Source organism: Diadema setosum, chromosome 15 (assembly GCF_964275005.1).
Source record: "Diadema setosum chromosome 15, eeDiaSeto1, whole genome shotgun sequence".
Lineage (NCBI taxonomy): Eukaryota > Metazoa > Echinodermata > Echinoidea > Diadematoida > Diadematidae > Diadema > Diadema setosum.
The window spans coordinates 18,501,071-18,527,654 of NC_092699.1; the positions used below are offsets into that span (position 1 = coordinate 18,501,071).

Genomic DNA, 26,584 nt, shown 5'->3' on the forward strand with positions numbered 1-26,584 from the left:
TACGCATGAGAAGGAAATGTATTTGAATAAAACATGATTAATATAGTAAATTACTACGTGTAAACCTAAAACAAACAAACCTGAACAAAATCCGATTGTTTCGGAGCCTGGAAATGTACAGTCAGATCCAAAGTAAACTGCTAAGTATGATAATGAGGGTGAGTAAAAAGCCTCGTGCATTCTCTGTCCTCCTCAATCATTGTCGGTGGGTTTGCATGGCACTTGAAGAACTATTTGATAATGACTCTGATTCCATTCATCATGCTACAGCGTCTGACGAGATTGCAACCGTTTATGGCAGGATTCTTCAATATCAGAACTATTCACAGCAAAACTTAACCTTCAGTGCATTCTTTAACGCGAGGAAAAGAAGGTCTGTTTACCATAATATTTATCAACATTATTGAGTAAATGTCAGAGCAAATCGAAAGTCTTGCCGTACTTTTGTGGGTAATTTCACTTTCAAGTTCAGCATTAGTTTGCTGCTTTTTTTTTCTTCTTCTTCCGCCGTCGCCGCCGTCGTTGTCTGCGCCTCTGCTTCTTGCGGTTTTTCTTTATCTTCCTCCTCCTCCTCCTCAACCGCCTCCACTTCTTCTTTGCACCTTTGTTCCTTCTCCATCCTGATCGATACCTCCTTCGCCTTGGCGCTCGTCTGTTTCTACCACGTCTTCGTGGCATCCATGGCCATTCCTCGTTATCATCCCAAAACACTTCTTCTTCCTCCTCCTCCTCTTCGAATTCCTCCTCGATCTCTTCGTCCAGGAGTTCATCCTCCATTTCAACGTCTTCATCGTCGAGAAAGGAGAAATCGAAATCTGAAGAATTATCACTGTCGTTATCGTCATGATCATCTGTATCGGTTTCATCATCCTCCTCCTCCTCATCATCATCATCATCTGAACTTTCTCCTGTCGACCCAGTGTTGTTAATGATTATAATATCAAGATTTCTGTTTTGTTCTTCATTTCCGGGATCACTTCGTGACTCGGGAGGGCTAATGGGCGAATGCCAAGGTGCGAAATCGTCCAGGTTGAAATCATTCCGGCTATCGTCCACGATGTCCTCGGCTGCGCTCTTGAAAGAACCGCCATGACTTCCGCTGCTGCCAGATGAGAGGTCCTGAACGATACAATTGCAACAACATCAACAAAACTGGTATTAGTACTATGCTTCGGATACACTGTTGTATAGGAGATTTGGGCTGTTTCTTCCGGGACCACAGACTAGAAAGCTCGCAATATATTTTGAATATGCACCTTGCTGTCGAAACATGATTTAGTTTACTGAAAGGGAATGCAAAGATACAACACAGATGGGGACAGAAATGTCTGAAACTTGACAGGAGGACTGTTGGACTGTTATTTGTATATAAATTCTTGGTATATAATATTGTGTATAGTTTCTTGGTACGAAGGGCATGAAGGGGACGCGGGTAATTATACAGTATAAGCGGTTGCCATAATTGTTATCTCTGATAATTGAGTGCAGTATGTTATCGTCATAAAATCATCAAATGTCTCGATGTTAACATTTTGTCTTCCACCACTTCTCTATCATGTCTGCGGTATTGCAATATTTGAGTACATGTACATCTCATATTCATCGAGTCCTAACTTTGTACTTGTCAAGGCATATTGTAGACTCCGATCGAAGTGGATACAATTTCTTGTGAGGACCAGATGCGTTACCATGGTTACAATTCTAACGTAGTTGCTGACAGCGACTCGTACGACACATTTCTACAGTGATTGATTTTGCCCGAAATTCATGTACCGTAGCACATTCCCAGTACCCGACATGCCCGAACAATTTATTCTGTGGTCGCAATTGGAATGTGTGTTTCAGACATGATATTGACTGCGATGCTTGGAAGGCCTTTCTGTTGTCAAAAAAAAAAAAAAAAAAAAAAAAAAATCTTCGTTCGTTCACTTTTTGTGGCATTTACAACTTAACAAAATGGTCGGTAAAACCATCAAGAAGTGATTCAAATTGAATATATACTTCCAGAAATCATAAATGGAAACCTGCTCAGAAACCGCAAGAATCGGTATAAGAGATAGGGACCTTTTTTCCTTTTTAGTAGGCCTATACATGACGTGACACCATACAGTTAATTCAACGGTGACTGTCATCATTTCACTAAATTTTCTCTATGAGATTCGTTCTTTCGTTTTACTACCCTCATTAAAAAAGACAAGTTTTGCATGTTCCTGCTACTAAGTAATTGAATTTTTAATGATTTGCCTTGGCGGAAAAGGTGTGTGAGAGCAACTTGTGACAGACAGGCTGAGACGGATGGATAAGAAATATGACCTTTAGTGAAATTACGTATTTAAGGCATTCAAATGTTATGTGCGCGGTTTGCATAGTGCCTCGCAGACATTTCATCAATGTTCAATGTAACAGTTTAACTATAGCACAATCATTGTGAGAATACTGTAATGGCAAAAGTCAGCTGTACCGTATGTCAAAAAAAAAAAAATACAACGGGACCCTCCGCAATGATAACTTTAAAAACAGTGAATCAATCCAAATACAATTTCAGGCTACTAAACTATAACTCATTGCCCACATCTAGCAGAAAACCTCATTCGATTTGCTTCAGTGGTCAAAGAGAAATAAGGAATTTTGTAGAGCATGTCAGGAATCTCTTCCCTCCAAGTTCTGTCTATTGTGTTCACACACAAGAGCATCCAAGTGCTAAACTATATAGGAAGAACCAGACTCATGACATGCTTTACAACAATCCACATTTCTCTGTGACTACTTAACCAAATTGAATGGGGTTTTCTGCAAAATAGAGCTAAGATGTTATATTTCAAGACCCTGAAGTAGCATTTAGACAGTTTAATCATATTGGGTGTTACCAATGCGAAAATCTGATTGTATTTTTTTTTTGGGGGGGGGGGGACATACTGTAGTATCTCGAAAGTAGATAGCGAGGCAAATTGGTTTGATTTGATTTTTGAATCGATTTGAACTGATTTTGTTTCTGCATTCCTTTTTCATACATGAATATAACACATAGTCAAATGAACAAAGTTATTGAGTAAAATTTGACTTTAACAATGGAAATACTTGGAAACAGGTTAATGTCTGACTGTACAGCATCGTTTCGTCATGTAAAAATGAAAATGAAGGCTGGTGGTGTACGTCATTTCATGCATATTAAAAATTTAAGATTTGATGTACCTGCTGTCATGGCTGTTCAACAGACAAATTAAGCAAATCTAAGTGTAACAGAGCTGCAGAAACAATAATCATAATCATAAGACCAATAACCATATCTGTAACCATAGAAAAAACGAAAACCATATTAATCATCATCATTGTGAAAAGGACACTTTGCAGCTCTCCTTCGATTCGAACAGTACTTGATATCAACCAGAAGGGGTGGCCTATAGGCCATTACAGCCACGAAAATCTTTGTGAGATGACAGCTAACACTGACTAATCAAGATCTAGTGGTTTATAGGATGTGGTGGCCATAAACACTTACAGATTCACTGGGATCGGTGTTGGTCACATCGAGACGTCGTGGGACTTCGTGATCGGCGTCGTTGTGGTTGCAAGGATCTGGAACATGAGGAGTGGAGTGGGTCATGAGAAATTATTGTCACGGTGCATTGTTCTAATGGTGACATCGTTCTTCACATTGGTAAAGTTAGTTTATTTCTGTATTTGTGATTAGATTTTCCTTGCGCTTCACAGAAACAAAAATTGAAAAGAGACAAGGAGAACGTGGCTGAAAGTTTACTGCTATAAGAAGGATTAAATGCCACGACGTATATTGATATCGTATTTACAACTATTTTTTTAACCAGTTGAGCAAAATCGTATATTCTTCGTTAGTCACTGTGGTCAGTGTGCTAGTACAACTCATCTGAGAAGCCTACCGCACTCGCCGCTAATAAATGCCTAAAATTGCTGTGATACTATACTGTACCAATATTGAACAGCCAATCAGGGGAAAATATCCATCGTCTTGCATTTGGAAATTTCAAGATAAAGATATTACAAACTAGCTCTGTCGAAAATGCATATACCATAACTACCCTATGACAGCAGATACAGATGGAACAGTAGCTGAACTTAATTGCAATATAGAAACTCTACATTGACAATTACCTTCTACATCTGGACTGCCTACTTTTCTGAATTGTGGCTTCATAAGAAAAAGAAAGCGCATGCCTTAAGCAGACAGATAAAGAGACAGAAATTTAAATCAATGAAGGATAGGAGTTCAAAGTAAATAAACAAATAAACGAATAGATATACTGGAAAACATATAGGAATAAAGAGGGAGCGATAGAAGACATTGCATGAACTCGTGATGAGGAGGGATATGCTTTCTCAAACTAAAAGAGGCAAGATGAATAAATGTTGAGTGTAGTATGTCCTGCATCACATCTCCGACTTTTGGCATGAGGAGGCCCAGCGGACTACACCTTACAAACTCACGCGGCGCCGAGGAGACCATAGTTTTAGATGACAAAGCATTCCTGACCGGAATCTTGTCACACGTACAACAATGGTCGTCGGAAGATCTTACCTCTACATGCGCAGCACGTCCTTCTCAGGAACTTTGTGAAGCTTTTCCGTCTGGTTTTGAAGAATTTACGACATCGTTTGCAAGATAGAGGCATGATGGCTTGAAGAGAGCACTTCACCCAAGCGAGTGCTCTCTCGAAGTCCGACCTCAGTAGGGAAGGGTAAACAATAAAACGGGAAAACAGAGCAGATCTGCCATTATGACGTCATTCTCCCAAAGCGCTCTAATCGTCAACGAGTTGTAATGTACGCGTAAGCTGTGACATTCTTTGTGACGCAATAAAAGGGAACATAACTGTGTGCACCACTGAAATACCGAAGTGGGCCAAGTACTGGTGCACACACTCCTAAGATTTTTTGACGCACATTGCACTCCCTCACACACACACACACGCTCATACACATAAAATATCCAAACGTGTGACGTAAATGTAGGTTTCTACTAACAATATAACAAATCTATTTGAATTCAATTGGAATGATTTATCCAATAGATTTATCTATTGTATACTCAGTCATTATTCATTGATTCAATTACATTATTGGTACAGGGTATAATTATTCACATGAGAAAGACCAGTGGTTTTCCGTGTCGGACCCATGGTTGAGTACATGCATTTACAGTGTACAAACCTGAACAGGCATATTCATCTAAATGAGCACATAATTATACTTTGCGATTTACTGCAATATCAGCTTGAATTCATCAAGGAGCGTCAGACACACATTGACAACAGGCCAGAAAAGGCGAAACCACTGTCAGTCAGCAATAAAGTCTAATCGAGGGCGCTTGTTGACAGACAATTATTGTGGGTGAAATGATTAATGTACATGTATATAATTATGATACGTAGTGTTCCTTTGTGAGAGGATGGAAACTATATGTCTAAACATTGACCATTTCTGAACACTTGTCAATTGATATCGAGCCATACTATTACTCAATAAATACACATATTTTCTCCAAATATGATTTTGGTAAGTTGAAATTTTGTATCTTTATTCTTGATACAATCATGTTTGATGCTTGATGGGTATCTCGATCTTAGGATTTACGGTGCTATTGTTGTCCAGTGGCAACAAAACTGACAATGACAATTCAGGGTTTTCATCAGCTTTTGATGGTATGCCGAATCATAGCATCATTAGCATTTCATACAATAAACACACATACACTCATGAATTCTTCATCAGGATTATCATGCCAAAAACTCAGTACTATTTCTATTCCGTTTTGATTTCCAGTGACAGGGCCAGCTACTCTTATTGATGGCAGTGGGCTTACAGAAAAGAAAAGAAAATATTAAAGGAAGTTATCTCGTCATAGGCGCCATTTTAGTATTAAATGATAGCTGATTTCTTCTAACGGCCATTCCGTCAACAGCATTCGATGTACTTGGATCTCATCCGTCGTCTCAATTGTGCACATTTAGTGTATTATTTCATTTATTCTGTCACATTCAAACAGGGCAGTCCCCTCAGTTTCTCAACTGCTTTCCAGGGGAGCCCTGTGTACAAATAATAGAACACCGGAGTACCATAGAGGTCATAAAAAAGCACATGCAAGTATAACACGCATACACAAAATAATACACGTTTAAAAAGAAAGACTGGCATATACCGAAATCGGCATAGACGAAGTGAATCATTCAAGGAAAAGTAAAAAAAAAAGTGTAAGTTAACTGTGCAATTACCGTAATGACGCACCGCAGGTAAGAACTGAGTTTAAGATACGATAAAAGGGATTAGTGAGACAAAAAAATCGTTAAAAAATACAAACAGTTAAAAGGAATTGTTAAAACAATCAAGTTATCACCATTAAGGCGAAACTTGGCGTGGGGTGTATGAAGACCTGATGCAATAAAAGTGGTAGATACGACACTGAATGATGCCGTAAAGTAAGTGTATTGATGTGATCAGCTCCTTCAAACTTTATATGTCTATTACATTGTAAGATTTTCATTTAAGAATTAGTTCATGTTATTTGTAAACAGTTAAAAGGAATTGTTAAAGAAATCAATTTATCACCATTGTGTCATAATAAGTATTTGTTTGAAATGTATAATTCAACTGACGGCACAATTTTCTAAATCTTTCAAGAGAGGGGCAAGTTTGTAAGAACAGTGGTAAAGTGTTGAATACAGCACTTCCCTTACTTGCTAAACAAGTAGCTGACAGCTCATAAGCGTTATGAGTGATATTATTCTATTCAGTGTTTATTAAAAGCGTAATAAGTCGTTCTCTGTATGTTATTAATGAGTCTCCAGTATTTTCACCAAGCGAAACAAAGCTGCGACTCAGACTTAGATACAGACCATGAATTATGTCTAATTCTCGTCAAACTGGCCATCAAAAGCAGGTATGCGAGCAATTTCTCTGATTTCCCCATTGATGACAAGTAATATGAATACATAGATATTGTTGTTGTTGTTTTATAGAAAGAAAGAAGAGAGAGAAAATACATAGATATAGACATGTACAAACAGTTTTAGTATACAGTTATGAACACGACATTATGCTCCTACACGTCATTTACATTACATTACATATATTTTTCCATGTAGTCGGGACTTCATCATTGAAGCATCTGTTTGTCACTGTCATCCTCCATTGGAGAGCAACCTAAGAGTCTTCATTGCTTTTGGTGTGAACCACAAAAGAGTGTAAGTATTTTAGGCAATTTTGACCAGCAATGGTGATTCATGCGAAGAGCTCAGTGTGCAGTGGTGCCAAAAAAGTCTATGTGCTGATGATAGGAGCAGAAAGCCGCTCAATAAGCAGCGTAAACTTTATGATCGCAGCTAATGCATACCTGCACGATAACGCGTCAGATTTCTATCAAAAAATGCTACGACTTATGTTCTTCTATTTCATCAGGGTAAGGTCCAGTTTACCATTGGGAGCAGTGAGTCAAAAATTTTTCAAGATATCTTATGCATATGTGTAGGTCAGTTGTATCACAAAACATCCTACATATTTTGCGATAAAACCTAAAATATAAGGAGATATCACAATTTTCTCAATAAACCGTAACTGTAGATTTAGTCTGGCAATATTTTTATTAGAGCCATTGTTCATTGACACTTAACATTGATTTAATTCAAATTTCTAAATTGGTCGTTTCTATCCCTAACTCACAATTTAGACATATATGAAGCACTAATGCTGGATTTTTATTTCATCTGCAAATGGTAAATTACTTGCATGTTCCCTCGCCATGTCTTTTGTTAGTCACATTAATATGACAGAAACATGCAAGTTATGCGGAGTCGAGAGGAAGGTGCAATCCAATGTCTTTTGTTAAACATTTCAGTACTTTAGCAATGATTGACAGATGAGGTCATCTCAAGAATATTAATATTGATTGGTTTGGAAGGATTTTTTGTGGGCGTTCCCAAGTTATCTAAAGAAAAATAGAAGAAAAAATCATTAAAAATATATGAAATGTTTCTAGATATTTGTTTTACCGCAAAAGTGATGTTGAGGTTATCATAAATCAACACTAATCAATATGCATTTGGATTTCAGGGTCCCTTTAAAGCAGACAAGGACATCAACAACACGAAAACACTGAAACGGATTTATTTTGGTCGAAGCAGTGCGATTGTCTCACGAAGCTCAAATCATACTGAAGAACATTCCTTTCTTGGCACAGGACTTTTTTGTTTAGAAATTGATTTTTCTCAACTCGTTCAGCTCGCCTTTCATCTTAAATCTATTTAAATTCCATCTCTCAAGTTACGACACAATATTCTGTATGAATGAAACACAATTACGCGATGTGCGTTTGTTTCATGAGAAGCTAACACAGACATTTAAAAAATCAAATGGAGGTAGTTCATATCCAGTTTCCTACAAATACATATATTTACATGATAATTCTATTTATGGGTTTTTAATATACATTTACTTGCATTGCCAAACCTTTTACACTTTGACATGTAAATGTCAGCTACAGAAGGCTTGCCCTCTCGATTCCAAGATCATTCAAAATATATCAATGCTTGTACAGCCTGTACAGCACCTTTTGTTCGAAAAATGTTTTCACGAGGCAAAATCTCTGAATGAGGAAAATGTTATGTTTAGCGTAATAGTGCTTTCCATTTTTTACTAAAAGATACACTTTGTCATCTGTTCATTGTACTTTATTTACTAGGTATACATGTATAACCATATCTAAAGATGACCTTGGCAGCTATATTAAAAGCTCGATCGGAATAAATAGCTGTCGAAAACAAAATCTTACGATTGCTCATTTAGCGATTAAGAAATTTCCACAGAATCTTCTTTGCTTCGCTGGTGGTCATGAGGTACGCGATTGGCTGTATCCAGTTGTTGGTGTTATTCATTGCGTCAAAGATCCCTCGCAACGACTGATCATCGAAGGTAAAGTACACAAGACCTGGTATCCAACAGGCATAAAAGGATACCTGCAGAAGAAGGACTGTCGCGACACCTTTTGATCTCAGCCCACTCCTTCTGCGCTTTCGGCGGCACCAGAAGCAGTCCAGAGAACCTCCCCGGCGACTGTCACTACGCGACTCCACAAAGTCCACTCCTTGCACAGGATCTAGGGTTCTTGAGGGCCATGGAACCGAACACATTTCCTGTCGTCCAGCCGCGACGGCTTTTGACTGCCGGAGAACGATGCGGACCAAGCCAACATTGGTTCCGGTCATCATGACAAAAGCAACGATGATTGGAATGCTGATGAAAAGTGGATTAAACGCATCCGCCCAGTGAGTCGTCCACACATCTTTGGTTCCCTTGCATTCCGCTACGTACTTTGGGGAAAATGGGAGGCCTGGAATAGGAAGGTATATAGAACACGCCGCCGATACGGTGGCGAAAATACCAATCAATAATCGTTTAACTCGCTGCACCGGAAGAATCGTCTCATATCTCAATGGTCTGGAGATAAGAATGTATTTGCTGACACAGAGAAAACTGAGAACTGCCATGTTGTAGATGAGCAGCGTGTAATAAAAGAAAGGGAGGACCATGTTTGTAATGGTGCAAATGGTATCACTGTTGAAAGAATACCAAGTGATGGACCAGATGCTCCAGCATATCGCGTGTAACATCTCGAGGACCGTGTGGACCTGATGTAAAATGCGCATTACTTCCGGTAGGAAATCCTGCTGTCGAAGAACGAGAAGGGCGATTGTGTTGAAGACGACAGCTAACGTTCCGTTTACGAAGAAGCAAATTGTAACCACCTGGTAGCATGTATCTTCTGTTAAATTCTCATGTGGAGATGTTGCGTTAGACATGTTGGACATCTCTAGTGAGCAGATGGGGATGGGTTTCAAACGTCAAAACCATGGGTTGTCAAACACTCAAGAATTGAACGCAATGAATTTCCACAGACCTCCCAGATCGCTCCACATAACGACCTGGATGATGGCAGAGACCATGACGAGGAAGTCGGTAATAACGATGATTACAGTTGGGATCACACCATAAATTGTCGACGCACCATTTGATGTAGCGGTTGTTGTTGTTATTGGAGTTTGTTTTAATTGTTATTGTAATGGTGCCGAAGAACATAACGCGGCTTGCGTCCAGTATAAATGATACAGCAATCAATTAAAGCACTGTAATGATGAATTAAGGTATTGTAATATATCCCAAAGAAATGCCCCTCCTTATAGGCCTATCACAAGAAACGCTTTGCGCATGTCACCTTTTCTGTCAAAATGAATGGCTGATAAAACGCAGGCCAATCTATGCTTGTCCAATTTTGTTGGTAGAAAACCTTTCCATAGTTTATAACTTGAAAACAGTGCGTTGTTTACCCAATTCGTTATCTCTCGAAGAAATCTCAGTGTCCGTCACATAAATGCATGACAGAATATTTTAGATGATAGTGCTTAGATGACTGCACGCAGACATGATATAATACGGACATTTTTCATTTCAACGATTCATTGTCCAGAACATCTGCGATCTATGGAGATAATTCTGCTGACAGGACGTGCTTGCAATTTGAAGAAATATGATCCCACATATTATTTACCGAGAGATAACCGATAATGTTCCACACTTCGATGGTCACTGCTGCAAAGACACCATCAGTCGCTGCGACTGAGCCCTTGAACCAACCGCAAGTGTAGAAGGGGATAGTCCGATCAATGAATGCTTAGTCACGCTAAAATCACATCAACTTTAAGTGCTTCTGTTAAAAAATGTTATTATTGGCAGGACGTCACTTCAGAATCAGTGGAGTTGTCGACTGCGTGCTCAATCGATCAGTTTTGCTTTTCGAAACGGCATTGTCGAGGGAAAGACTGTTACAGCAATGCAATCAATCAGCTACCTTCACAAAAGGTAGGTTTCCATCAAATTCGGGGGGGGGGAGCCAACTTATGTATTTTTAGATCACTAGAGCTGTCAGAGGCGAGTGCTCAATATTGATCAATATCGCTCTTTTGAAACGGCGTTAATCGAAGGAAAGACAGATAAAGTATTGCAATATCAATCAGCCACCTTCATAAGAAGCGAGTTCTCAAGGAAATAGTTTCCATCAAATTAGAAAAACAAACGCTACTTATGAGGAGTTTCTTGTATACTTTGTCACAGAAGATACGTTATATTCGCTTTGTTCCACTGTACAATTATTATCCTTCACAATTTAGGATAATGCAGAGTAAATTTGATGCAAAAGCACACTCTTTCTGGATCGTTGACTTTGTTGAAGGTGGCCTGAAGTGAATTAGAGCGAATTTTTACTTCGCTGATGAGGAAAAAGGCTTTGGATGTTACAAATTTCTATCTTTTAGCGCCCCTCAATAACATACAATATGCGCTGTATATAGCTGCTCGCTTATGCAGATTAGTTTGCGATTTTGTTTGTTTGTTTGTTTTTTGCTGTGGGTTGCTTAGACCCAAAAGGATGACATTAATGATTCTACTCTCTAGCTTTAACAACCAGCGTTGCGACATCCTCATGCTATCTATTTTCTAGAAAGCAACAGATGCATGCTAGTTATTGACATGCTTGGGAGGCGTATAAGCCATGACATTGTGCAGGCACTAATGGAGAGGTGTCTAAATCACACAATATCCTCCCTTTCCAAAGTAGTCCATCACTTTCCTTGTCACTCGAGCAGTAGTTTTTTTTTTCTCTCTCTCTCCTTATTTACGTGCAGGAGCTAGTGAGCTAACTAAAGTTGCCATGGATACGATATCAGCCATGTTTCCTAATTTCAATACTTTCCCACACGTCTCTCCTAGTCCACAGAGGACGTGGATGATCGTGTTTCATCCCCTGTGACGATTAGAGATAGCCAGAAGCTTTGTTACCAACGAAGTTACTACAGCGCTGCGTACAGTGTATATCTCCACTCTTATTTGAGCCCAATGTATTAATATATCCATTATGATCATAGTTAGGACAGACAGTGGCGATACAACGTGAACAAACAGCACTGAATTGAGATACAATTCACCGTTTCACAGAATATGTCTTCCTCTGACAATAGCTACCGACAACATTGAAACCCTAGCTTTGGCTGACGATAGTCAGCGCTCATAGTTTGGGCAAAAACGTCGCATCTCCCTGCCTTTGGTATCTCAGCTTATTTCATTGACGTGTACTGCGCAGAAGAGGAATGAGCTCAAGCAAAATTCGATCTTCTATTACCTCCGCGCCTTTTCGTAAATGCATCTCTTCTTAATGCGTAGAGCTTGTTCACCCCGTTGGTCACAAAATCAGTTTAGAGTAAAAAAGAATAAAAATAATAAGAAATAAATAAAAAATAACTATTCATAGGTGTCTTCGCCTATACAGTCCGACCTCTCCTATCCGGACATGTCAGGATCGGCGCTCATCCGGATAAGGGCCGGATTTGGCCGGATATGGGAGACTCAATGTTTAATGCACACAGCTGCCTACCCAATAGCTACATGTACATGTATCAATTTTGCGTGAACATGTCATGTCCTCGTCAGCTGGTCTACGTTCAGAATTCGCTGATAATTTGTTCGATGAACGATCGCCTCTACCGTGTCCTGATTTAATGAAAAGTTTTCTGTCCATATTCTTGCGATGATTTTGGGGTAGTGAATGTCTGAATGCATGTCATTTAGATGAAAGTTTGATGTGAATGTATGTTACTTTTGTTGAGAATTATATCTAAGCCATGTGAGTTGTTTAGGAATTTTGTTGGAATTTGAAATCCCCCTTTTCCCCGTAATTAACAGATAGAAAAAAAAAATCACGGCGAGATCGCGTCCGGATACAGAGAAGCTGGATATGAGAGGTCTGACTGTACTATACTATATTTTCTTCTTTGAAAACTGTGCTCAACATGTCGTTGCTTGTAAATCAGTAGGCCCTAAATGCAATCAATTGCAAATATAATTTTTGATACGTTTCACAGCTTCGGATTTGAAACTGGAAGTAACATTCCCTACTTTCCACTTTGACTATAAAGACAAAGGTAAACAAACAAAAGAAAAGTGCTGACATTAGATGCCATTGTTTCATATTGCATTACCTCTTTAGATATTATCTTTTTCTATCTGTCTTCTTCCCCCATATCTGTTTCTCTAACAGTAGGCCTACTTTCCATAGTGCAAATACTTCTACTGCCACTGCTGCTCCTGTTTAAAGATAACTAGTTGTAGCTGAAGCCGTATAGAAAGGAAATCACAGAATATCAGTATAATCGCGCGGTCTTAACGTCATTATGCAGTGTATAATCTTAACGTCATTGTGCAGTGTATGATCGATTTACCTCTGGTTTATGCTCCCATTATAATCACTACATCAGTATCTGTATTTACATTTTGAACTCGTTATGAACTTGATTCTAGATAATATGTGCTCGTGTACGTGTGTATCTATATGCTGTTTTTTTTTTGTTTTGTTTTTTTTTTTACTCAGCTCTTATTCTTTGGGTTCTTGTTTTTCCTTTTTCTTTTTCTTCTCTTCTATTTCTTCTTCCCTTTGTACTTTGATACTTTAGCTTTCATATATAGTTTCGTCATTATTACTTTGTGTCCTATCTCCACTGATTGCATAGCAAATTTACATTGGTATTTTTTCATGGAATCTGCGTTTACAAGCTTTGCTTTTGCGGTTCCATCAATTACTTTATTTCACAAGTTATAGAGAATTGTCTTATGTACATTATGTATGCTGACACACTTTCTATTCATGACCCGATTTCTAACATATTTTGTGTCTTGCTTGGTTTGTATTTTTTTTTTTTTTTTTGATGTATCTCGATGTTAAGTGAAATATGAAAATAAACGTTCTGGAACTGTTCACTGTCAGTGACTGTGTCTCGATGTAAGACCAGTGCAGTTTCAGTTATTCAATTCAATTATTCATCGTGGTCATCAATACATGTATAACGAACTACGATAGATTTCCTTCCGACTGACTCATGGCTTACAAATCGTATTTCTTACAAAGGAACACCACTTCACTCCCCTAAAAGCTTGATTTCCTTCACGTTCTCTTCAGTTCATGTTTTATCTAAACACAAAACATCGTTATTCCGATGACAGCCAATATTGAAAAAGTCAACAGCAATCTTTATACCTTGCGGATGGTCAAAAGCTGGGCTTTTAGAGGAGTTGGTTGTGTTTGTAAAGGGTATATATTAATCAGCAAAGTGTATATTTAGCCCAGGCGTTAGGGAATATTCTTAATCTTATTTGTTCACGCAGTCATTTTGCACCAAGAACACTTGAAACAATTTGGGTAAACGATGTTATTGAATTCATGGTTTTAAAGGTTTTGGAAGAAAAGATTATTTACGTTGAACATTGCATTAAACCTTGATATCGGTGAGTGAGTATATGCTGTACCTCAGAGTTAAAGTTGAGTCGCCTCTTCATCATCGGTGCTTATCAGTGTTTTTCGCAATTATTTCATCAGATCTAAAAAAAAAAAAAATATCATGTGTGTACATGTATACTTATATATTTTCCACCCACAACATTTTCCCTCTGAAAGTAGAATTACAACTCGACAATAATCTGATGACAAAAAATATATAATTGTGTTCTTCTTTCTGATTTTGTGCCCAAGCAGGGGCATTTGGGTAAGATTTGTGTGAAGGCCTTTGTGTGCAGTGATAACATCATTCATCTCACGTTATTATAGGCATCATTGTGGTATAGAGACCAATATCGACCGATATCGGCGAAACGTGAACATTTACTTTCTCATTTCATGTTCAGTTCAAATGATGTTTCCATCATTCTTTTTGTTTAAATTTGCCGTCTTCTGTAAAACAAATTTGAACAAGGGAGTGGAAATTAACTATATATATATATATATATATATATATATATATATATAACAAAGGCCTTTCCGGGCTCAGCTGATGCTGATTGTTTAACTATGTGATCAAAGATCTGTCATCTTACTTTCAATCACATTTTTCCCCTCAAGGATTTTCTTTACTTAAGATCCGGTGTCAAAACATGTTAGCAGACGTGCACTTAATTCTGTCATATATACATTCATAATGGCACACGGTGAAGTCTGCGAGGAGGCACCGTGTTAATGTTAACAGCTTGTCAACGGTGCTAGTGTAATCAGCCGATGGTTATTTCTCCACACGGAGGCATTTCCATTAAAACCATGCCGAATTCCAGTTGAATGTGAAGCAACTGGTTGAGCTAGCATCAAAGTGGCCATTGTATTGGATCTCCCGTGTGTTTTCTGCCTACTCTGTCACGCACTTTCGAGCTCTTAATATCATGCTCAACACATCAATCACACCAGCAACTCAGAGATAAATATAATTTTGTATATTCATTCGCTTCAATAAGTTTATTTTCTGTGATTCTATCGTATACTGTGATGGCCCATTCAGCTGTACAAAACTGCCCTCCAGAGGGGCCTGCAGTCTTACAATGATTCCACATGATAAAAATACATGGAACATTAATGCAACCTGAATTAAAAAAAAAAATCGAATTATACAAAACTGGAGAGTGAATCAAACAAGGCACAGAACATGCATCATGTAAAAGTACATCTATCAGGTTATCAATACTATAATTGAAATGGGTAGAAACCCAGGTACCCGGGGGCACTCAACAAAATGGGGGAAAACAGAAAATAAGACGCGAAACTCATCCGCACGCACTTTAAATGTACACAGACGTCAGTAGTACCTTCCGCTCAATAACTCTCTCCTCAAATACATAAAGGTTCTCCCTTTCGGAAGCATTTGAGTCGATCACGTTTTCCTATAAGCCAGAGAGAATTTGAACTGTAAATAAATGCTGCCATCACGTGCAAGGATGTGACACAGAAACTCAGGTGGCATGCGTGTGACACGTGAACACCCTGTGTGAAGTGATGTGCATAGAATGGAATAAAGGCATCAATAAGGACAAACGAATAGTGTATATAATGTTATTATTATTATCACTATCATTATTATTACCATTATTCCTATCATTTCTGTTATCATTATTATTATTCTTATTATTATTATTATAATTCCTCTGATAAGATGCTTAGCTGTTTCAGATATGTTTGTTTACTTCGGATCGTTATCAATGATAATGATTGGCAGAGAATGTTATGATGAGTTACATAATTATATGACGCAGTAAAATTTACTCTTGCAGCACACCGCTAGAACTGAGGCTGTAAAATATCACCGAGCACAAAATTCAAAACGAGTCGTATCTAAAACTAGGTTGAGTTTTTAGCTGTTGATGCCATAGCGGAAACGATAATTCTCAATCATTATCATATCTTAAAGCGTCGAGTGCCCGGTAGAACGGCACGAAGGCGCGCAATTCAAGGAAGGTGTCACATATTTATTTCATCAGAAAATTACATAAGCAGGACACACAAAATCGTATTTATGTACACATTTCCATTTATTTTTCATCTATTTACCTTTGTCCAAACGGACAATTACAGCTTATGTCAAAGGCTGTGTATGAATATTGATTTGACTTGTGTAGCACGTGCTGAGAGTGTTCACAAGTGCATTCGTTTCACCGAGTAAGCCTACTTTATTTTCGTACTTTTGCCTGTGATGTCATTTAATGATCTTAAAATATTTTTAGATGAATATATATGTGCAGTGTTATAACTATAACTAAAAGAGAGATTGAATGTTTTCGTCAACTTGGATGTATCACAGATCTCTTGAAATAGGCTAAGCTGACTCAACGTTCAAGAAGACAGGTGATCGGTAAAAGCAACGTCCCTTATCTACTTCTTCGTTAGAGCCTTACACGTGAAACTCTGCATATAAGACGTTTCGTGTGTAAATTTTGGCTCTGGTATAGTTACTCCTCAAAAGATTGACAACGGTCTGACAGCGCCAAGATATCAGCCGTGGCATTGTGCCTGGCACTAAACCTCTAGTAATGGAGAGGTGTGACAATACTGGTGGACCAGTTGTCCAGCTAATTGTCCCTGAGACATCCAGGGGATTCCGAACTTTACTGGAACATTTTGTCAATGTCAATATGACAGTCTTGATTAAAATACAGAATATTCAAAATCCCTGAAAAAAAAAAAGAAAACAGTTGTAAAATACTATTGTAGAAGTTCAACCAACAAGATTAATGTGTTCTGACAATTTCATTTGGGCTGCCATGTACTCGGAAGTGCGCAGCCTGTGCTCCAGTATACGACTATAACACTGCAATTCCGCACAAATCATATAAACATTAATTGACTAGATTCATTGCAGTAGCGCGTAAGCCTTAAGCTTTGTTTTTTCTTCTTTTTCATTTGACCTTGCTTATCTTGAGTCAGACTGCGGCCATGCATTTCACGATTCCGTAAACATAGCAATTTTGAGCACGCGACACTTTCATTAATCAATACACTAGATGACATCAGTTGCGATGCCTCAAAAATATGATATGATGACAGGAATTATATTTTCATGGCCATATTTGTCACCACTGATATTGACTCTATATATTCATGGAGCTACTTTACTTCTCTTCCGCTCTTTTTTTTTTTTGTTCATGATCTACGAGTAAGACAACTAAGTTACTTAAGATCAACGTGTCCAACATCGACCAGAAATGACTGAAATCGGATGTTCCTCTTAAAAATCCGCAAATTGGAATAATGAACATGAACAAATTAAGATCACTGCGGTCACCTGACGGAAAAAAAAAACTAATCATATTTCACTGAAACCAAGCAAACTTTTACTCTGGCGTTTGTTTCTGAAATAGCGACGCTATTTGTTTGTTTGTTTAAAATCGAAAACTCCGTCATCGGCTATCTTACTGTCACTGATAACGGCTTGCTTGACCAAACGGAGGGAGTCGTCCCGACGCCGAGGGAGCAGGCGGCCAGAGTGGGCGAGGACTGGCGGTAGGGTGAGGGCATCAGGCATGACATGCTGTCTTTTGTTTACCCCCGGTTTAGTGGAGGAAGCTGCATTAGCCGTTATGAACCTTCAGGAAACAAACGATAAAGATGAGGAAAAGTTAAACAAATGCAAACAATAATGATAAATTAAAACCTGCAAATCAACCAGAAGACAAGGGTTGTGTCGCAATTTTATTTTTCAAATACACTGTGTCAGACCTCAAAACTTTAATCCCTTGGTGATGATGATAATAACAATGACAATAACGGTGACAATGATGTGATTAAAATTGTTCCAATTGACTGCGTCGACATAAATGCTGTGACTTTGAATCAAAGTCAGAAATTTGCATATCTCATCTTCCATTTGCATACTCCCGCCCCCATCCTAAGTTTTTTCCTAAGTTTAGGAAAAAAACAACAACTTAGGAACAGACTTCGGAAGCAACTTGGGAAAATTTTCAGAATACCACTTTGGAAGAAATCCTGACTTAGGAAGAAATTTCTTCCTAGGAATGATTTCAGAATACCACCTCAATTCTGTCTTTCCTAGGCACTTCCTAACTCTCTGACTTAGGAAGAAACTTAGGAAGAAACTTAGGAAGATTTTCAGAATACCACCCTTAGTTTAGATAATTAGTTTTATAATGAATGCATCTCAAAAATGAATACTTGGCTTTGTTCCTCAGGGTCTTGGCATGCCTGGAAGCACAGTCATGAAAGGTGCACGCCACTAATATAGAGGCTGACGAAACGGAGTGTTTTGTGTGAAATCTTTGGAAATCTTAGGCAAATACAATAATGATATTGATAGTGGTAACTCTTGCCCCATGCTCCTTTAAAAAAAAAAAGTTATATAATTTGTACAATTAAATCTCTGCGCAAACTCTTTAGCAATTAAACCTATCGACATGAACTGATGCATGGATTCGAAACGAATTGAAATCTCTGGGAAATTGTCATCATTTTGCAGTAAATATACGGGGGGGGGGGCGTGGATCATTACACTGTCATAATCATTATCCTATTCAAATTTAAATCCAGTATACCTCGTAATTTTTCCGACAGTTTTCAAGGTGATGGCTGATGACGTGATGTCCTGCCAGCTCCGTGCAGGTCTCAGAGGATGGCTTTGCGACCTACTTCTCAGATGAGGCGAGGATGCTTGGGAATCGGACGAACACGGGGATGACGACGGCCATGACAATGAACCGAGATGGTGGTCATCTTTTGGAGAATTGCCAGGATCTTGTCTTGACGTCCCATGAGAACTTGGACTGTAATGTTTTCAAAAAGATAAAATATGCAATAAGAAGTCTGTGATTTTACTTATAAGCCTACAAGAGTAGAACTTGATGGTAAGCCCTGTCAGTGTCTGTGCACACGGTGTAAGATGTCAAGCACAACCCAGCAATATTTTGAATTTGATAGCTTGCGCATAAAACGCTTCAAACTGATAGTTTCTAATTACTTACTTGAGTCAGAAATAATTGAAATAATTCGGGAAATAAGTATGATTTCGTATATTGGTTATAGTGATAATGTTAAAACACACACGCACATACGTATATATATATATATATATATATATATATATATATATATATATGTAATTTTCATCTTAGAATTTTCCACGTGTTGGACTTCGAATGTCATTATAAAAAGAAGAAGGTGTCTCGACTACCCCATTTGTAAGAAATTAATGTTCGGCCCGCTTCGTATTAATACACTGACGAAGGCCCGAGACGGACCGAAAAATTTTGTTAATAAAAACCTTGGTCATGTGTTGGTGGACCACAAATGGCGTACTCGTGACTGATTCTTCTTCTCGATATATATATATATATATATATATATATATATATATATATATGATCGCATTATATCCCACTGTACAGCTTTGATACATCGAGAGTTAGCTCCACATGCAGACGATCTGTCTGTGTGTACTCGTACGCCAATGAGCGCGATATCAGATTTTTTTTTCTTTTTTTTACATTATTGTAATGTTTTCTCCGTATAATATTCGGGGAAATGGCTGAAACAAAATGTTGACGGCATTATCTTTCGCATTCGCCATCGTAGTGCAAAGTTCTTGACTTGCAGTGATTTTTTTTTTTTTATAACATGACGCGACTCTCGACTCCACCTCAAGTCAACATGTCTGCTCGAATCAACTCAATTGGCTCGAGCTTTGAACTATGATCCTCATGACATTAATAATAACGATTTTCGATTTGCATGTACAGCCTACTTATTATTGTGCTGCTACGGGATGACAATCCCCTGTTCTCCAGTAGCCTATATCCAGTCCCAGAATCGAGAACTCGTCTATGGAAATGTCACCTTTATATCGATTCTCGTACCAGAGACGTTACATAGTGTCAAATTTGCGGGGGATGACTATATGACATTTAAATCGTTCACCGAGATTCGGATCAAATGGGTTCAACTTCAACTAGGTGGACAATAAAGACTCTGAAGCAACGCGCTTATCACATGCTTACGGCTGCCATGCTCCAGATACCCATGATGTATAACAAGGGAAAAATCCCACTTCGGAATGAAACGCTTCTTCGACTTATACTTAGAGATTGTATGAGAGACCTTGCACTTCATCGTGGTTTTATCACATAATCGTTGTTAGTAATTTCGTCGCTTATACAGTATTTTCCTGTGGCAAATTCTTCATTGTATGTTACTTTGTTTTTCCTCGTATGTGCCTAATAGGCCTACTGCATTCTCTTTTCGCTCTGCGTTGAGTATGTATCCGAAAGGCGAAAAAGCTTCCCATGTATTTTAAACAGAAATTACCTCAAAGTAGCTTGACAATACAACTTTGCAGATGTAGCATGAATTAAACATTTTGTTTCTTTTCTTTCTTGAACGGATAGTGAAAGAACTCATTTTCCTCTTTGCGAGTATAAACTCTTTGATACGGTTTATAGGCCGAGACTTGGAACAATATGTGAACAATCCTATGGTCTAATTTACCTATCTGTATGTATATAGTGAGGTATCTTTAGTGTGTTTTCACTATTAGCACTGCTCTTCCAGGTGGCCCTGTCGTTATTTTCTATCATCCCAAACATTGCCAAGTATCCATCTGCCCATTAACATAACTGGTCCACTGTGGTTAAACCATCCCCTCAAATTAAAACAAAAGCACATAGTGAGATTCAAAGTCGAACACGAGTTTGAAAGTCAAGAACCTTAATCTACTCTAAATCTACTCTGATACTACAACGGTTCAAATAACTTCCCTATTCTATCTTTTATCTTTGTGAGTAGGATTACTGTTGATTATCTTTTTCTCTTTGCAGCCATCACGATCCTCATTTGAAAAAAAAAAAGAAAATAAAGAAACATGGAAATTAGTCACATGTTGCTTTTTTTATCGACTGGATTAGAGTTATCGCTATCATTGTAAAATAAATGCACCAAATGCTTTTTGATTTACATTCAAAGAGCACTGTACCCCGGGCACTATGTTAGCAAGCTTTGTAATAGAAAAATGTTGTTCGAGACACACATTATTGTATAATTATATACAAATAGACATGTACTGTATTGCGATTGATATCAATCAGACAATGTCTTGTAAAGAGGGACGCCAGATCATTCACTGAATTTTGCTATTTGTGTATAGCATCACAAGTCCTTGGTTCACACTTGAGTGAGCTAAAGCCCCCCCCCCCCCCCAACAGTCTGCTCAATAATTCAAAAGAAACCTCTTTCTATTACTGAGGAGCGTATTTCCGACAATAGATTTGACCTGATTTGGAGTACGCTCACTTGTGCTCTGTCACTACTCACACAGAACTATGAATGAGGGATTGAAAATCATTTCTATCACGAATTCACAATTTGTGTATACATGCTGCAATGTCACTGCAAAAGTTTTCCGCCGTTTCCTAAACAGGGCTAAAATTAGCGATATAAGCCATGATGATAACAGTCAACTCAGGTCAGCGCAGTTCAGTATTTCATTCACCATATCAAAATACATTAAAATACAAAGACACATGCAACTACGAAGAACATATTTCATGTGAATGTTAATCAATAAAAAGAACTTAACGTCTTATGGCACGTTAACCTCGGAAGTACAAAAATATCACATTAAGAAGGACCAAACAGACATTACAATCATGAAAAATAGACAACATTAACAAAAGTAATATTCGTTCAAAGTCAGAAACGGGAAGAAAATATAATCATAAGATGGACTTATATGCAAGTTTGAACTGGGTTGTAATATTTTGAAGAACGGGCGCTATACGCTATCCCAAAGAATAGGTCCCTTACAAAAAAAAAAAAAAAAAAAAACAGAAAAAGAAAAAGAAAAAAATGTTTCTATTTCAAGCGTTTGTTCGGACCAAAGGAAGGTGAAATGCCAGGAATTTCGTGTATGATAATCATAAATACCATTATTTAACTTAAACTTTCGAAACATATACTTCAGACAGTAAACCTGTGAAACACAATTACTGAAATGGCTGTGGTCAAGAGATTAATTATTTGTTATGAAATCAGAATTATGACGGTATAAAAATTACGATTGTTTACAGAAATTCTTTATTATCATTGCACCCGAACTGATTATCGAAATGTTCTAGATTTTGATATTTTTAGTCGAATGAAACCATTTTGTAAAGTGCTTACCTTTTGTTTGCAGTGTTTTCGGGCGATGAAAGGAAATTTTGGTGTACTGCCCGTCTCATGCCGATGGGCAGTGAGGCCCGCCTAGCAACGCTCGGTGAAGAGGACGATAAGACAGGGCGAGGGGTGTTACCAAGGTGATTTCGAGGTGGTGAGGGAGAGGTACGAACGCAGTGTCTCGTCTTGGATTCTGAAGTGGACATCCGATTTGGAGATAATGACTTCGTTGGCTTTTCAACGTTACTTTGTTGCTTGTTTTTGCTTGAAGGAGCTTGTTTTGGACCTTTTCTCTCATTATTCCCTTTGCTTCCATGTTTAATATTGCTGGTTTGTTGAATATCTTTCTGGTTTTGGGTTGAGGATTTGTAACAAACTCCAAACGCTGATTTGACTCTCCGTAAGCTTTTCGTTTTTCTCCCACGCAAACTGATTTCTTCTGTGCCGTTACTTAGGCCTTCAGTCGTTTCAGATTCGCGGCAATTAGTCAAGGAGGGTGGTTTATAGTGAGAATTGAGATGATCAATGTCAGCGTCCTCATTCGTAGCCAGCACGACTTCATGGGGTTCGTTTTCGAGATTGTGGACGTCGAATGAGCTTATCGTAATCACAGGTGGTGGCTGATGTTCAAACTTGTTCACACTACCTAATCTGCTGTCATCGGATGGCATGGAGTCAGTAGATGAGTCCGAACTCGACTGCGGTCTGGACTTCAGGTCTTCCATGGCCTGTTGGAATGCTTCCGATGCTTTTGGAATGTTTTCGAATGCTTTCGATGTCGAAAGAGTTTGTCGGACGGGCTGAGCATTGGTGAATGCCAGATAGTCATCATGGTCATCGGCTTTATAGTCTTCCTCATTCGTAGCTTTCACGTTGGATTTTGACTTCAGAACTTTCTCCGGGGTATATAAGTCAAAAGTGCGCATAGCTAGGAAATCCTTAGATAGTGTCAGTTGACAATCCGTGTAACGACGCCTTCCGATTCTAGGACTTCGAAGGAGGTCGGCTTGAATGGGAACGTCCGCGGAACTTTCTGGGGGAGATGGCCGAGGAGAGCTCGGTGGTCGAGGACAAAGTAATGCAGATGGCGAAGTGGAGGCTTCTACCACAAATGATGACGATGCTTTGCCACTTGTTCCGTCACAAATGTCTTCGTGGCAATGCATTTTAGGGATGTCCACCACTGGAGTGGCCTTTCGTCCCATACAAAGACTGCGATCGCCTCTTTCCTGGTGGTGACCTTCCATTCTTGTTCAACCTCGCTCAGCCATTTTCGTGATCGTCGAAACAGACGACATTTTTTTTTATTGTGACCTACATTAAGGCTCTCAATATTCACCGTCGACTGTGAAGAGACATGACATTATGGAAGTGAGCAATTCTCACTAAGAACCAATTTTACGCTCTGAAGATATCCAAACGAAGCAGCATGAAACTCAGTTTGATCCATAACCCTCTAGCTACGTATTGTTCTATGAAGAACTCAACTGCATGCGAAACTCATGAGGTTGATGTCAAATTGTGGCCTGTGGTGCATATCATACGGTCCGTCGACATTGCATAGTTTAACCTGCGCTCTCGTCAGTTTCCGTACTGAGATCAAATTGCATAGCAGAGGTCAAGTGCGTGATTATACCGTACATGACCTTTCCATGGCAAAGGGTGAACTGTCGTTATGACGTCACATCCCTCCTCGCACCTTCCTTGTACCCCCCTTCCCCGGTCCCCGTAGAGTTTCCTGGGTCGTGATTTCAGACAGCTGATAAACAGGTCTCGTCTCGGGTGCCTTTCGGCGAATTACCCGTGACCTATAGCTTTTATCCGTATGAGACGAGAAGGCGAAGAATCTAACTTTTAGCTGAATTGGGATTTTGATGAGATCGCGCGTTGGGTTCTAGTGGTATTGGCGGATGCAGAGAGAAGTGACATCACAGCTTGGTTTCATTTCTGGTCGTTCTATGTAATTTTTTCCTGGCAGCCCAACTTCATTTTTAATACCCAAGACATATCATGGCATTACTGTACCGTATGTCCCCCCCCCCCCAAAAAAAAAAAAGAAAAAAAGATACTAATAAAATAAATAAATAAAATGAATGAATAAATAATACAACGGGAACCTATACAACGTTAACTTTAAAAATGCAGATGCGGATGCAGAGAGAGGTGATATCACACCAAGGTACTCATTTCTGGGCGTTATGGTTATTTTTCCTTGCGGGAATCAGCTTGCTTTTGACTACTCGAGAGAGCTGTAAAACTGTTATGTACAAAAAAAAATACAACAGGAACCTATGTAACGATATCTTTAAAAATAGTAAATCAATCCATATACAATTTCAAGATGTGAAACTATTGCTTATTACCCACATCTTACAGAAAACCCCATCCGATTTGTTTCAGTGGTCAAAGAGAAACGAAGATTTTTTTTTTATTTATTATTTTTTTTTTTTTTTGTAGAGCATGTCAGGAATCCCTTCCCTCCAGTTCTGTCTATTGTGTTCACACTTTCTGTGCAGTTCCAAGAGCATCCAAGTGCTAAACTTGGAAGAATCATTAGACCCATGACATGCTTTACAACTATCCATATTTCTCTGTGACCGCTTGATCAAATTGAATGGGGTTTTCTGCAAAATATAGGTTAGATGTTATGCTTCTAGACCCTGAACTAACATTCAAGCCGTTTAATTGCATTGGAAGTTATCAATGCGAAAATTCGATTGTATTTTTTTTTGGGGGGGGGGGGGATATAGCTTACATAGCAATGTCTATGTAGTCAAAGGGTTTTATTTTCGAGCCCATCAAAGGAATATTGTAGTTTGGCCTTTTAGTGCATAGGCTGAACTGAAAATAGTTGTCAAAGAACGATGTTAAACAGGCTCATTAAATGATGTGCCCACGGAGAGAATCCATTTTCATATCTCAAGAACAAGATATCAATCCGTTCCAGGCATATTATTTCCACATGTTAATTCCGGATGGTATTCTTTCGCTGCGTTTATGCATGTTTGTACAAATTTCGACATCATAAAACTGTATTTTTTTTTTGTGTGTGAATAGGAGTTTATGCGATAAAAGACATTGGATAGGTGTAATGCACTCACTTCATACACCCCTTCAATAAGAAAAAAAAATCCGTCAACGAATCAATAATTCTTTAGTTCTGATCGAAAAATAATGTGTAATTTCAGCCATCTGCTTGGATACATCTCGGACGTATTCATTGCTATGTTCTTTTTATTAGTGATCTATCATAATGGTCGTCTCAAAAAGAAAAAGTGCAAGTTATTCACCAGTTCATAAAGTCTTCTTGGCTCACAAGTACTTTGACATTTTAAACAGTTCCAAAGTCAAATTCGCGTATCCAATTCTCACCGATCCACTCCGACCTTGCTGTGCATCTTATTTTGATGTCAATCATAGTACTGGTGCTATAGTAGGAGCAGAGACCAAGAGGAAGGTGTATGTCCACCCGTATTTATTCCATTTCATTTCCACACTATTTCAAGCGTGAAACATGCAAATAATGTGAATGATTAAGTTAAAATTCTCTATGTATACTCCACCACAATTTGCCTTCAAATGCTGAGCTTCCACATAGGATTAAGCTTATAACGTTTAATTTCTATGAAAAAGTGGCTCAGTGGGGCCTAAAATTATCATATATTTAGGTCATATAAGTTAGAATTGGCACGGAGTTCGTCGGAATATTCATAAATTGATTGTTCGAAAAGACCTACCCCACAACTTCGCATTGTTACCAGCGGATAAGCCTGTATTTTGTTCGTATTGTCACGGTGTCTCTCTTCGGAACATAGTCGTATGTGGTATAGTTAATAGGAGATTGTGAGTGTGGGGTACTGGGTCGGAGAAGTGTAAGAAGACATGTATTGTTCCTTTGAGATTCCGTGATAGATGAGGTTGGTAGCGGGCCTCACGGACTGTAGAGTGGATGTTGAAGCATGACAGACTGCACTAAGACTCGAGATTCCGGTTCACAATAACTTTATTAAGGCGACATGACACTCGCCTTCTCCACATGACGTTCAA

The 26,584-nt window shown here is 38.6% G+C and overlaps 2 protein-coding genes across 2 annotated transcripts; both read right to left on the reverse strand.

Moving 5' to 3' along the window:
• LOC140238966 (uncharacterized) lies at positions 1 to 4,687 on the reverse strand. The gene is made up of 3 exons (XM_072318862.1): positions 4,553 to 4,687; positions 3,500 to 3,576; positions 1 to 1,119 (listed from the first exon to the last, which is right to left on the reverse strand). Exons 1-3 carry the CDS (start codon positions 4,644 to 4,646, stop codon positions 475 to 477), a joined length of 816 nt encoding a protein of 271 aa, XP_072174963.1. The 5' UTR covers positions 4,647 to 4,687; the 3' UTR covers positions 1 to 474.
• Positions 4,688 to 17,744: 13,057 nt separating this feature from the next.
• LOC140239335 (uncharacterized) lies at positions 17,745 to 23,784 on the reverse strand. The gene is made up of 3 exons (XM_072319214.1): positions 22,544 to 23,784; positions 18,928 to 19,155; positions 17,745 to 17,964 (listed from the first exon to the last, which is right to left on the reverse strand). The coding sequence occupies exons 1-3, from the start codon at positions 23,782 to 23,784 to the stop codon at positions 17,745 to 17,747; spliced, it is 1,689 nt and encodes a 562-aa protein (XP_072175315.1).
• Between the last annotated feature and the right edge of the window lie 2,800 nt (positions 23,785 to 26,584).